Source organism: Otolemur garnettii, unplaced genomic scaffold, assembly GCF_000181295.1.
Source record: "Otolemur garnettii isolate 467f Iridium unplaced genomic scaffold, OtoGar3 scaffold00016, whole genome shotgun sequence".
NCBI lineage: Eukaryota > Metazoa > Chordata > Mammalia > Primates > Galagidae > Otolemur > Otolemur garnettii.
The window spans coordinates 28586061-28600533 of record NW_003852411.1 but is presented as its reverse complement, the minus strand read 5'-3'; the positions used below and the strand labels follow the sequence as shown (position 1 = coordinate 28600533).

The 14473-nt window shown below is 41.4% G+C and overlaps 1 protein-coding gene and 1 pseudogene across 1 annotated transcript in view; both read left to right on the top strand.

Moving 5' to 3' along the window:
• The window catches only part of DDR2 (discoidin domain receptor tyrosine kinase 2), a 152198-nt gene that overhangs the window by 119050 nt on the left and 18675 nt on the right, over positions 1-14473 (top strand). The window contains exons 4-8 of the mRNA XM_012802614.2: positions 1572-1674; positions 2743-2974; positions 3286-3433; positions 3821-3926; positions 7883-8066. Of these exons, the coding sequence (XP_012658068.1) occupies positions 1572-1674; positions 2743-2974; positions 3286-3433; positions 3821-3926; positions 7883-8066 (773 nt within the window). The remainder of the gene's footprint in view (positions 1-1571; positions 1675-2742; positions 2975-3285; positions 3434-3820; positions 3927-7882; positions 8067-14473) is intronic.
• LOC105886594 lies at positions 12637-13635 on the top strand (annotated as a pseudogene).

Sequence of the window (14473 nt, the reverse complement as noted above, 5' to 3'; positions counted from 1 at the left end):
CCTATCTTTTCTTCTAGGAGTTTTATAGTTTTGGGCTCTATGTTTAAATCTTAATTTATTTTGAGTGATTTTTTTGTGTATGATGTGTGATAAGAGTCTAATTTTACTCTTTTGCATGAGGATAGCCAGTTTTCTCAGCACCATTTGTTGATAAGATCACCTTTTGCCTGTTGCATATTTTTGGCACCTTTGATGAAGATCAATTGACCTTATATGTGTGGGTCACTTCTGGGCTATTATGTACTATTGGTCTGTATGTCCACTTGTATTCAAGTACCATACTGCTTAAAGTAGCTTTGCACATATCTGGAAATCTGGAAGTGGGATATGTCCAACTTTGTTGTTGTTTTCAAAATTGCCATGGCTGGGTGGTGCCTGTGGCTCAAAGGCATAGGGCACAGGCCCCATATATCAGAGGTGGTGGGTTCAAACCCAACCCCTGTCAAAAACTGCAAAAAAAAAAAAAAAAATTAAAAAAATTGCCATGGCTATTTGGGGATTATTTTGCTTTTATATGAATTTTAAAATTGTTTTTAAATTTCTTTAACTAATGGTGTTGGGATTTTGAAATGCAATCAGTTCTTAATTGATTTCATTTCTTTTTTCTTCTCACAGTGGACTCTATTTTCCTGCTTCTTTGTATATCTGGTAATTTTTTTATTGCATGGGACATACTTACACTAAAAATGTTTTGTCGTTTATCTGAAATGATCACTTGGCTAAGTATGGTGAATTCTATCTGAGCTCAGTGTCTGAGAACTCTAGCCTCCTTGGCCTCTCTGGAGCACTTATCTTTGTGTCCTTACCTCAGGAGATTCTCCAGGCTCTGCCTGAGCTCTTGCTCACTGTGTAGCCTGGACATATTGTCGTGGCAGGAAGCTGGTGCAGTTGTAAGGCTCATCTTGTTTCCTATCTCGCAGAAACTGCTGTTCTTTGTTGTTTGGTGTTCATTATCCTAAAATCTAAATTTTCGTATGTTTTGTGCTTTTTGATTGTTTCACATAGGGGGACAAATCTGGTCCCTGTTACTCTGTCTTTGCTTGAAAGTAGCAGTCACTACTCAGAAGTTATTATTTTTAGCTAGCAGTCAGAACATGGTCCTAAGTGGGGCCAAAATTGTAAGTTTATCATAAGAGACTTTGCAACAGCTACCTAACACAATAACTCTATGGACCATTGGGATACCTGGTAGTTTGAAGGATGACCTACTACTATTAGGAAATTGATTAGAAATGCATATCTGCTAATAAGAGAATGGGGGATGGGCCCCTGAGGTTATACAAATACTGAGCATGAATCAGCATTCTACATTATATCACATTACTTGTTTGAGTTTGTTACAAAAGAGAGATTTGGCTGAGGGTCCAGTCTTGGAAGCCCAAATTGTGTTTGGAGCCACAGCTAGGAAGACAAGTCTGGTAGAGTCAGGGGAGTCCAACTGGGGTCATAGAGGGACTTTGGAAGTTGCAAGTTTTTTTATTCCCTGTTCAACCATCAGTGAGATTCTTTGTAGGGGCCTCTGGAAATAAAAACATGTGCTTTCTTTTCTTTTTGGTCTTCTCCTGGTCCAGCCATATGCCGCTATCCTCTGGGCATGTCAGGAGGCCACATTCCAGATGAGGATATCACAGCCTCCAGTCAGTGGTCAGAGTCTACAGCCGCCAAGTATGGAAGGTGAGGATGGTTGCCTGGAGAAAGCCCGAGTTCTGGGTTGGACAGATTTCCTAGAGACAGAGTTCTGACAAAGAGAGGTGATGCTTGCAGGAAGTGATCAGAGTGAAGGGCCTGTCCTTCTCTATATGTTTTGAGGGAGAGGATTCAGGGCTTGGCCACATATGCTGGGCTTGCAACCCTATTCCAACCACAGAGGCCCTTGGAGCCGCACCACCCACAGTGAATGGGCTCATTTATATGCAGTGGGTTTGCCTGAGCTGCTGCAGATGGAAAAGGGGCAGATTAGGTAGGATTTCTAGTTAGTGTCCATCCCTCTTCTCAGTGGGTGTCTGTGAAACCTTCTTTACCCTAAAGTACTGATGGTTGGCAGGGTTGGCAAGGAGCCACAAAGGAATGGGCAGCATCTATGGGCAAAGGCAGCCTTCTAGGGGAGAGGGAAAGTAAAAAGAGGGTCCCAGAATAAACCTCATATTGATTTCACAGTTTTGCTCAGGGGTAGCTTGGCCTGAGGGTAATAAAAAGAAAACAGATTATTTATAGTCCCCTGAGTTGCTTTTACCCTCGCCCCCACTGTGGGTTCCCATGGCTGCTTGTGGGCTGCTGTGGCCATCTCGCCTCACTGCAGAGCCCCTGCTGGAGACTCTCCCCTTTGTCCCTCCCACCCCACACTCACAGCTGGGTAGCTAAGCAAGAAGTGGCTGGCTTCATTGCAGCGAGTCTGAAAGTGGGAGGGGAGATGAAAAATGACTCTAGAGGGGAACTGAGGGTAGGAAGGGCTTGCTTTCCCTCCAAGTTTTTAAATCAGCATGGGAAATAAAAGTGGCATGTTATCTGATGGTCCATCTCCCTGGTGGTGACTGTCTCTGAGTTTCATGGTGCTCTGGGGAGAGGGATCTGACCACAAATGGGCACTGTGGAGGCAGTCAGACCTGTGGGGAGAACCCAAGAAGTTGATCTGGTTTGGGCTGCCAGCCTGTTCTGTCCTCTCAGTGCAGGGCAGCTGTGAATGGGTAAACAGCCCTGTGGTTTCATGGTTTCTCCCTCTCTCCACAACCCTCACCTCTCAAGGCTGGACTCAGAAGAAGGAGATGGAGCCTGGTGTCCTGAGATTCCAGTGGAACCTGATGACCTGAAGGAATTTCTGCAGATTGACTTGCACACCCTACATTTTATTACTCTGGTGGGGACCCAGGGGCGCCATGCAGGGGGTCATGGCATTGAGTTTGCCCCCATGTACAAGATCAATTACAGTCGGGATGGCACTCGCTGGATCTCTTGGCGGAACCGGCATGGGAAACAGGTAGAAAGAAGAAACGTCCAGACCGTGGGATGTCCAAGACCATATTTTGACCTAGGCTAGAAGAAGAAGAGCACGAGTTATCTGTGAGGATGTGTGTGTCCCCAGACCTGGCACGCCCTTGTCAATGTACACCCCAGCACGAAGGAGGGTGGGAAGTGGGCACAGAAAGGAATATCAAGACTGGGACAGCTGAGTGGACATTTTCTGCTTTTCAAATTAAAAGGACAGGGTTCATTACAAAGGTGATGAAGGGTGAAGAAAAGTGAGCCGGATTTAATACCATATCTTTACTTTCTCTCCTCTCTTCTCAGGTGCTGGATGGAAACAGTAACCCCTATGACATTTTCCTAAAGGACCTGGAGCCCCCCATTGTGGCCAGATTTGTCCGGTTCATTCCAGTCACCGACCACTCCATGAACGTGTGCATGAGGGTGGAGCTTTATGGCTGTGTCTGGCTAGGTAGGTCTCTAGCGCAGGGAGCTCATAGACCTTATTCAGAACCCCAACTCCTGGGACATAAAGACAATCAAATCAGAAAGGGAAGGGATCGCTTACCTCTGGAATGAAGTGATTCCCTCTCGGGTAGAGTAAAGAGGAACATTGCTCATTACACTGTGGCTTGGTGCCCCACACCTGTAATAAGGAGTTCAGAGCGACTCTGCTGACTGCACTGGGGAGTGATCCTCAGCAGCACTTCTTGTGTGTCCAGATTGAGTCCTGGTGGACAGACAGGCTGTGCAAACTTGTGCCCTCGGAACCCCACATGGCTCCCTTGAGTAAGTGCCCCTAAGCAGCAGGCACATCTCTTCCCCAAAGGTGCTGACACAGCTGTGTTTCCTTTGGCAGATGGCTTGGTGTCTTACAATGCTCCAGCTGGGCAGCAGTTTGTACTCCCTGGAGGCTCCATCATTTATCTGAACGACTCTGTCTATGATGGAGCTGTTGGGTACAGGTAAATTCTGAGAAAATTTGATCGCCAGAATGGGAAAACGGCCACTAAGAGGGAATAAGATTTTATCATGGCTTGGGATCAATAATCAATCAATCAGCTAACTAGTATTTGGTCTCTGTACTAAGCATTTTGAGATAATTTAGACGAAGGAATATACATGATCTTTATTTCCAAGAAAGTTAAAGTCTACTTTGGAAAGACAGGGTAATCATACATAAAAAAATAATAAATGACTCAAAGCAAGGGCTAAACTTTGTGGTCTAGCTTTAAGTATGGTAGCCATATTTTTGACCCTCAAACCAAGACATATGGTCTGATAAAAATATTGGTCTACTAATAGGAACAAAGGGCTAGAGAACTGAAGTAATAAGTATACTACGTTGGGCAGGTCAAGAAGTTTAGGAAGAATGGACCTCATAAATATAAAAGTGTGAAAAGAGGGAGACTTTTAAGGCTTATGATAGATGAGGAAAGTTTCCAGGATAACATGAGACATGAAGCAGAGGAAGGTAGGTAGAAAAGAACAGAAAGAAGGAGGCAGGGCTGAGGGCAGGAATGGCCTGTCTGTGGCAGAAGCTGGAGCTGAAAACAGCAGAGCAGACCAAAGCGTAGGCTTGGCACAACTCAGTGGAGGGCTGTGCTGGAGTGTGTATGGTCAGATCCAGGAGGAATCTAAGGTTGGATAAGAGATGGTCCTGCCTATCCCATTTCACCAATACTTTTCCCTCCTAGCTCATTCTTTATCTGCAAATATTGAACCTGGGAGAATGGTCAGACCATGGTAAAATCCAGGCCAGATGACAGAGGTTGATAGGGGTTAAGAGAAGATAGCAGGGAGTGTCAGAAGTGGAGTGTGGAATTACAGCCTTCCACTGGCTTAGGTGTGGATAATCAACCATGACCCCCAGCTGCTATCCCCACTCTTGATGTCTGAGTCATCCAGTCTTATATTCCTAGTCATTTCCTTTCCATGTCCTCAGTCACAGTTCTTCCTCATTTACTTAAACTGTCTTGGCATTATTTCACCTGGCCACATTGCAACAGGCATAGTCAACGCATTGAGAAATAAGAAATCAACTGAATTCTGTTGAGCTTAATAAGTGTTTATTAACTGCTACTGCAAAAACATTGGCTAGGCATGGTAGATATTCATGATGATGAAAGCATTGATTCTACCTTTAAGGAGCTCACAATTTGGAATGGAGGCTAAAAGAGGATATGCATTACTGCTATACAATAATATGAGTTGGAGAGAGCCTATATTTACTCTTGGGCGGAGGGGTCAAAGGAAAGAGTAAGCTTAGTGGGAATGCACAAGATAGAGAGGGAAAATACTTGGATTCATGTTATAAAATTTACTTCTGTTTGCTTTGAGGGTTAGGGATTAAAAATGTATAAGAAAAGTATTTTGTAAAGATCAAGTGCTATCTGTATGTAAGCTGTTACCTGATTGGAGGTCCAGGAAAGATACAAGAGAATAGATAAATTTGAATTGGGCCCCAGAGGATGGGTAGAACTTTTACAGTTAGAGAATCTTGAAATGGAATTTCTAGGCAGAGGAACAAGCATGAGAAAAAAGTACAATCATGACTGTAAAGTTTAGGGAAATGTCTAGGAAAAAATTAACAGTTTACTTAATCACAGGCCACTATTTATGTAGCAAAGAAGTAGATGAGAAGCATAACAAGAAAGACGATGTCATATTTTGGAGGAACTTGAAATCAAGGTGAGGAAGAAGGAGACAAGGAGGAGGAGGAAGAGGAGTTGTTGTTCTTTATGAAAATTATCAACATAATGAGTTATTGATGATTTGTAATGCAAGGCCAAGACATGATTGGAGCTTGAGACAGATTAATCAAACAGTATGGAAATTTGTCTATCTCTGAAAGTTTTACCTATCTTTGGGGCCCAGTTCCTATTTCATTTGTTCTGTCAGGTCTTTACTGGACCTCCCATTGGGCACTGCACTTTAGAAAATACCCATTTGAGTGGAATGAGGGATGTAATAAGGGACATCATCTAATTTCAAATTTTGTCAAGTAAAAAGAATTAATGACCAAAGCCATCATCACGACTGAGGGAATGGTAATAAGAATGATTTAAGGAACATTTGACATCTGTTTGGATATAGGGGGCAAGACAGTAGGGAGAAAGAGTGAGTCAGATGAAGCCTGTGGGTTTAAGTGGCTGAAATGATGGGGATGATAGTTTTTCACTCAACAAATAGATGTTGAGTGTTTACTGTGCACCAGGTACAGCAGCAGGGGCTGATCATGCATTTAGTTTAGGATATAAGCAGGACATCCAAATAGAGAAATAAGGAAAGTAGCTGGAAGTACCACTCTGGACTCCAGAGGAAAGATAAAAACGAATTACAGAAATTTTGATGCAATGGGCTTCTACTTAATAACCAAGGAAGTAAAAATATCTGGTTGAGCTGGCTGAGTGATGAGATCCAAGCTGCCTAGGTCAGGATCTCAGGAAATAGATTGTCATAGTAGAAAAAGTGACTTGATTAATTAACACGTTTCAAGAGTAATATATACTTGTAATAATTATTATAATTCTAAAGTATATACAGTAAACATGGACAGTTTCTTCCTTCTCCACTTGAGTTAGTATTGATCAAAGAGAATCTGAACAAGCATACTTTTAATTTATGTTGCTTTTCCTAAGACTTTCATTGGATTTATTTTTCGGGAGATAAAGGGAAATTTGTTTATTGCAAGTAAACTTATATTCTCCTAGCCTTCTGATCTGTAGAGAGAAGAAAAAGATGGAAAAACCTTGGAAGGGAGATCTAGGCTCTGGTCACTCTGGATAAGGCCAGCTGAATTTTATAATTTGCTAAACATTTTTTAGCAAATAAATATATTTTAAAATGTATCTGTGTGGTGGCATAATTAGTCTTCCTTTGCAATTCATAAATTTTACCTATCATTGACGTGTTATAAATCTCAAGGGTCATATCCCTTATGGTTGATGGTGAATATTCCAATCTCTTCATTTTGGAGACTTGTGATTTACCTTTCAGAGTTTGAGATGAAGAGCTTAAGGACAGAGAAGTTCCACATGATCAGTTCTTGCTCTGTCCTTCCATAAAAAGAAGGAAGGAGGCCTCTTTATGTTCTTCAAATAGTCAAATAAACATAAATATACCTATGTCCCATTGAGAAGTCAGGCTTCTGGCAAGCTCAGTCATTTAAAACAGAGCCTCACACTCAGGTTAAAAAAAAAAGGCTACCAAGCTAAAAAACAAAACTGAATCCAATACCTAAGACTTTCATGAAATCCATACATTTTACTTTATGGGTCTAGTATTCTACAAATTAAATTAAATTGATATTAAATTTAGAGATTACATTTTCCCCCTTTAGTTTGATGGCAAATTCAGTTGTTGGAGCCGTGGGTAGAAGAGGGTGTGACTGGCTTCTCTGAAATTGATTCACTGAACCATGACAACATACAGTCATAAGGGTTCAGAAAAATTTCCAAAAGCTCTGACATTTATTTGGTGATGGGGTAAGTGCTACTATTAATATTTACTCTGGTATTCATTCTGTGCCCTTATTCATTCCTTTATTTACTCAATGAATAAATCCATCAAAGGCATTTGATAATACTGAGTCATTATATTAAGGCTTATAGTATAATAGATTATACAAAGCTTTCATATAAAATGATGTTATTTAAAAGTTTTGCTCCTCAAGGGGTAACCATCAAGTATGTATGATTGATTTATATGAAATTCTTAGTTCTCCCCTAATGCAAGAAGAGAGAGTTGATACCACAATATACATTGAATTATTTATAATCCTTCAATTTCAAGATAATAAGCTCTTAAAAATCTAAGATAAAAAGCTCTGATAAGCTGTCACTAGGTGAAAGCTCTTGTGTGCCGTGTGATTAACTCAGGCTCCCTTCTCCTTTTCCTCCTCCTCTCTTGCCCTGAGCAGCATGACGGAAGGGCTAGGCCAGTTGACAGATGGAGTGTCTGGCCTGGACGATTTCACCCAGACGCATGAGTACCACGTGTGGCCTGGCTATGACTATGTGGGCTGGCGGAATGAGAGTGCCACCAATGGCTACATTGAGATCATGTTTGAATTTGACCGCATCAGGAATTTCACTACTATGAAGGTCAGTGGAATCAGGCATGGTGGAACTTCTTCAAGGAGGCTCACATCATAGTGTGGGAGAGAAAACATAGGCTAGAAAGAACTCCAGCTGAAGCCCAAAGCTGACATATATATAAATATATATATAAAAACATATACATATGTCAGCTTTTATATATATAAAATGTATATATTAACATATATATATAGACACACACACATATGGATGAAGCATCTATCCCACAAAGGCAATAATGACTGGGGCGTCTGAAAGTCATGACCTAGCCCTGCTCAACTCTCCCAGATACGTGACACACTCTTCTCAGTAAGAGTGGCCCATTGCAAGTCTGATTTTCAATGGAAGAGTAATTTCAACCATTCTCCACTCCTGGACTGTGTCTGTGCCCTGAGGTATCCTAACAGAAAACTTTGTATTCTTCTGTGCTCAGACTTTTTTGTTTCCTTGTCTATTATAACACACCTCTTGTCATTTATCTGAGTCTCTTATTAGACCAGGCTTCTCCAAGGTAGTGACTCGGCTTTATGATCTGTGTGTCCTAGTGCCTGTCACTTGGATGTTTGTGTCTGTAGCTCGAAAATGTTTGTGAATGAACAAATGATACCCTTAACTGCCTGTCTAACCATTCATAGTCATAAATATCTCTACCACTTTGGGTAGAAAGAGGAGACATGCTAGATGGGAATATGACATTGGAAAATTATATTTTCTATAAACAGAAACTAAAAGAATCTGGGCCAACCAAGCCTCTGTTACTCCTGGCGGGGTTAATTTCAGGATTCTAGACCCCAAGCTGAGTATGTTGGTCTGTCTGCTTTACGGGATCTCAGTGACTGTCCAGTTCAGGGAGTTAGCGGGGATCAGGGGGTCCAACCTGGTTGCTTTTGTATGGACTTTTCTTCCTTCCATTCCTTTCTCTCATTGAGATTGAATAAGGGTCAAAGGCTAACCCAAGTCTGCTATAAGGCCTAAACTGTAAATTTTTAGATGTTTTCCTTTGGGCTAAAATATCAAAACCTGAAAGTCTCTATGAAAACACAAATACTTCACCTGGTAGAGAGTAAAATACTAAAAAATTAATATCTTCGGTGCAATAAGAGAAGTTATGTTATTGGCTTATTAGCACATGGCAGTGAGGAGGGAGGAGGTAAATTGTATCAAAGGATGTGTCAGAAGGCAGGAGGCCTAGGAAAGGTCTAGAATAGATGGAGATGGGGCCTGTGATGGATCATGGTAAGTGCAGACACCTGAGAAGAGCTGGGGCCAGAGACTTTAAGGCCTGATTGTCATTTTCTCTGAAGCAGACCTGCATAGGAGAGCCCAGCCTTAATGTAAGGTTGAGGACATCTCTTTTAATAAAAGGAGTTTTTTAGTACTCAAATAATTATTCTCCTTTTCCTTTATTCAATCTCAATGAGAGAAAGGAATGGAGGGAAGAAAAGTCCATTCAAAAAGCAACCAGATTGGATGCGAATCCTGAACTCTAGGCTTGAGGAAAAGTAGGAGTTAAGGGGGAAAGGCTATATGTCCTCTTCCTTCACTGACTATGGTTAAAACACACCATTCAGATACATGTATGTGAATGCATTTAAAAACCATATTATACGTATTAAGTAAGTATGCACATCCACATGGGAATGGATGTAAAAAAGAGATCCCAGGAGCTTATGTGGTTCGCATATAACTCTTACTGGCTTATGAAGGAACTTGAGAGGACTCTAAGCCCCAAGAAAGAGAATAGGCAACATGGACCCGGTGTTTATCTGTTCTTTATTACAACTAATAGTTGGGTGCAGAATACTAATGGCCATGCCGGGTGTGGTGGCTCACACCCGTAATCTTAGCACTCTGGGAGGCTCAGGCGGGTTGATTGCCTGAGCTCAGGAGTTTGGGACCAGCATGAGCCAGAGCAGGACCCCCATGTCTAAAAATATAGCCAGGCTTTGTGGTAGGTGCCTGTAATCCCAGCAACTTGGGAAGCTGAGGCAAAAAAATCACTTGAGCCCAAGAGTTTGAGGTTGCTGTGAGCTGTGACTCCATAACACTTTACTGAGGGTGACAAAATGAGACTCTGTCTCCAAAAAAAAAGAACACTAATGGCCAAAAAAAAAAAAAAACACAAACAAAAAAGAAAATTAGAAACTGCCTCTGTGTGCACGGAGTCCTCATTTCAATATTTGTTTTCTAAATCCACCCATTCTTTCTATCTGTGTTACTAATTTATCCGCAGTATTTGGTATTATGCTAGATTCTGGGAATAAACAGTTGTATAAGAAATGGTTTCTACTTGGGATATTTTGCAATTCCATGAAGGTACTGTTTGTTAGAGGAGGTAAGTAGGGTGACGTAGGTCACAGAATGAGGAAATCTGCATTATCATGAAGGGTTCTTTGCAAATCAGAATTTGTTATTTTTTACACAAACTGGGAGTCGAAAGGAAATGTATGTGAATTGTATTATTCCCAGATGTTAATGTGGCAACACTTCCTAATTGGATTAATAGCTATTAGTTAAATGAACAGATATTTAAGATGAGAACAGAAGGACCAACACATGCTCCATCTGCTAATTTATTGTTCAAGGATGGCTTTTTGGCAGTTGTAAAACGTAAGTGTGTGTGTAGCTGTGTGTGACACATTTTCGTAGTTTTTTTGGGGTGGGGATGTGCATAGTAACAAAAATGTGCTTTCTGAGAAAGTTTATTTGTACTGATGAATAATGTGTGTATGTATCTCTGAGAACATATATAAAATTCACAATTATATAACTTTGGGAGAATTTCTAGTCCCACTAAGAATGAAATGTATTTATTTTAAACTCTCCATAGTTATAATATGTAAGCAATGGGCTTTGACTTTCTTGATTCCTCAGCAACTTATGTTTAATGAGTTTATCCCAAGTTAAAGTCATTCAAAAGCATATTCTGCAATGGAAAGTTACCAGAAACTTCTAAGGAGCTTACTCAAGGCCAGTCTTTTCAAAGCCAAAGAAGTCTCCAGCATATTTTCATTTGCTGGAGGTAATTAAAAGGTAAAGAGTGGCTTTCAGAGCACTGATGTCTTCTAGAGCGTAGTCTTTACTTGCTACACAAATTACTGATCATCTTCTCCCACTGACATATAGTTTAAACACGCCAGTAAGATACATACATACGAATGTGTTTAGAAACTGTATTATATTTATTAAATAAGTATGCACATCCACATGGGAATGAAATCCTGTGCTACTTATTTGCATTCCAGGAGAATTCTCAAAACATCTGTGGGAGAAACGATTACCTTCCCCACAGGATACTTATTCAACGCTTTGCAGATTTCAAAACATCTGAAAAATCTATTGAAATTGTACATGATTTTTCTTTGATTTTTTTCTTAGCCTTGTTTTATTGACTTGTGTTCAATAAACTGGAACAGTTAATTCGTCCCAAAGAAAGTGTTAACAACACATGTTTTCGTCATTAAAACATGAGAGGGAAAATCCAAATGGAAAAGTTAAGATGGTTCACTCCATTTCTGTGTGGGATAATATGTGGAAAGAGTGCTGGGCTGGGAGGCCAGGGTTCTAGACCCAGGTCCAGTGTAGACTGATCACAGGCCAAGATAGGGTTCTAGACCCAGGTCCAGTGTAGACTGATCATAGGCCAAGATAGGGTTCTAGACCCAGGTCCAGTGTAGACTGATCACAGGCCAAGACAAACCTCCTGATTACCAGTGCATTGTTAGTAAGTGGAGAGCTGGACTAGGTGAATTTTACAATCTCTTGTCACTCTTGGTTTTCTATTCTGGGAGTATCCCTGCTTTGTTTCTTTAGTCATTGCTATTGCTTCTTCAGCGGAATATAAGTTGTGAATGGTAGTCCTGTATTGACTACCCAGAAATCAGAGGAGGGTGGTGGAAACAGTTAAAGGCTTACAACTCAGGACCTAAGCAAGACATTAAAACAGAAACAGGAGATAAATTCCCAGGACAAAAATGATGTTTTACCAACTTATGAAGTCTTCATTCTTATTTTTATTTTTAGTTTCTTGAGACAGAGTCTCACTCTGTCACTTTAGATAGAGTATGGTGGTGTCATAGCTCACAGCAACTCAAACTCTTGGGCTCAAAGCCATGCTCTTGCCTCAGCCTCCCTGGTAGCTGGGGCGACAGGCACCTGCCACAACGCCCGGCTGTAACTTCAGAAGATGGTAGTCAGCAAAGCCCCATTTCCCGTGTAGGTCTGAGCCAGAGGAAGTGTTACTGAACTATCACTTGAATTGGTTACAAATATGCACATTCTTTATATGACAGCAAGGTACTACTGGGAGGCTGTTGTGTAATCTTTGCTGCTGATGACCCTTAGAAGCCGTGTACATATCTTGGTAAAATGGTCAGGGCATCAGGCAAGAGGGTTCAAGTTAACTTCCAACAGAACTTTTCTCATCTCAGAAATATCTATGCAGAAGATTCGATGGTTTCATCAGACTGGCTTTACCTCAACTGAATTTAATTAAGAAAGATGATTAAGTCTGCGTCTCTGGCTGAAAAATGCTAACACATGCCATTTGAAATGAGATTGCTAAATAGGAAAGATAATGGCGCAGAACCTGGCGAGGTGGCTGGGTGGCTGCCTGCCGGTGTCAGTATTGGGAATGGTGCCACCTCCTGAAAATGTCAGAATGAATTCAGTTAATTTCAAGAACATTCTACAGTGGAAGTCACCTGCTTTTTCCAAAGGGAATCTGACTTTCACAGCTCAGTACCCAACTTATAGGAAATTCCAAGATGTATGCATGAGAGCTGTCTCCATGGAATGTGATTTCTCAAGTCTTTCCAAGGGTGGGGACCACACCTTGAGAGTCAGAGCTGAATTTGCAGATGAGCATTCAGACTGGGTAAACATCACCATTGGGCCTGCTGGAATACAAGCAGAAATGCACGCTGATTCTTTACATATGCGTTTCTCAGCCCCCCGAATTGAGAACGAACCTGCAACATGGACCATGAAGAATATTTATGACTCGTGGGCTTACCATGTGCAATACTGGAAAAATGGTACTGATGAAAAGTTCCAGATCACGCCTCAGTATGACTTTGAGGTCCTCAGAAACCTAGAACCATGGACAACTTATTGTGTTCAAGTTCAAGGGTTTCTTCCTGATTGCAACAAAACCGGCCAGTGGAGTGAGCCTGTCTGTGAGCAAACAACTAATGACAAGACAGTCCCCTCCTGGATAGTTGCCTTGGTCCTCATCGTGTGTGCCTTTGTGGCCGTCCTGGTGCTCCTGGGCTGTTTTGCTCTGCTGTGGTGCATTTACAAGAAGACAAAGTACACCTTCTCCCCTGGGAACCCCCTCCTGCAGCACCTGAAAGAGTTTTGGGGCTACCCTCATCATAGCACACTTCTGTTTTTCTCCTTCCTGCTGTCTGATGAGAATGAGGTTTTTGACAAACTAAGTGTCATTGTAGAAGACTCTGAAAGCAGCAAGCAGAACCCAGGTGACAGCTGTAGCTTCAGGACACTCTCTGAGGAGGGACCCTAGAGCTCATCTCTGAGGCGGAAACACACTTGGCTGGGTACAGTGACCCCTACCCCTCACAGCTGCCTCAGGCAGTGATCAAAGCCACAAACAAAGCTGAGATCCCCTGAGCCAACCCCACTTCTGTAACTCCTGCTCCTCAGACTTGTGTAAACAACCAAGGAGCTTGACTGTAGAGGCTCACTTGGCAAAAACACTCCACCTTGGGAACTGACTTCTTTATAAAGGTCTTAACAATTTTCTTTTTTAATTTTTAACAATTTTCTTTAAAAAGTTGACCACTGAGACTTTGAGCCCATAGCACAGTGGTTACAATGCCAGCCACATATACCAAGGCTAGCGGGTTCAAACCTGACCCAGGCCAGCTAAACAATGACAACTGCAACAAAAAATAGCCAGGCATGATGGCAGGTGCCTGTAGTCCCAGCTACTTGGGAGGCCGAGGCAAGAGAATTGCTTAAGCCCAAGAGTTTGAGGTTGCTGTGAGCTGTGATGATATGGCACTCTACCAAGGGTGACATAAAAAAAAAAAAAAAAAGTTGGCCACTGAGACTGTCATTGTCAGCTTTTAAGCTCACTAAATTAGGACCCCTTTTTAATAATGAGAAATGGACATATTTAAAAGGAGGAATAAACATGAAGAGACTGGTCATCCAGGAGCAGGTTGTATTTTTTTTTTAATAGAAATGCTGTAAAATTCTACCAGATACCAATAGACTGATCAGAAAAGGAACCTCAATTCAAAAGTGGTTAGCACCATGCTGTACAGAACACAAGGCTTTTTGTATTATTCTCTGTAATACTTTGACTGGATTTATTTTTCTACCTATGTATGTTTTATATGTATACTACTGGTGCTCCATTAAAGTTTTTTTCTCTATCAAAAAAAATA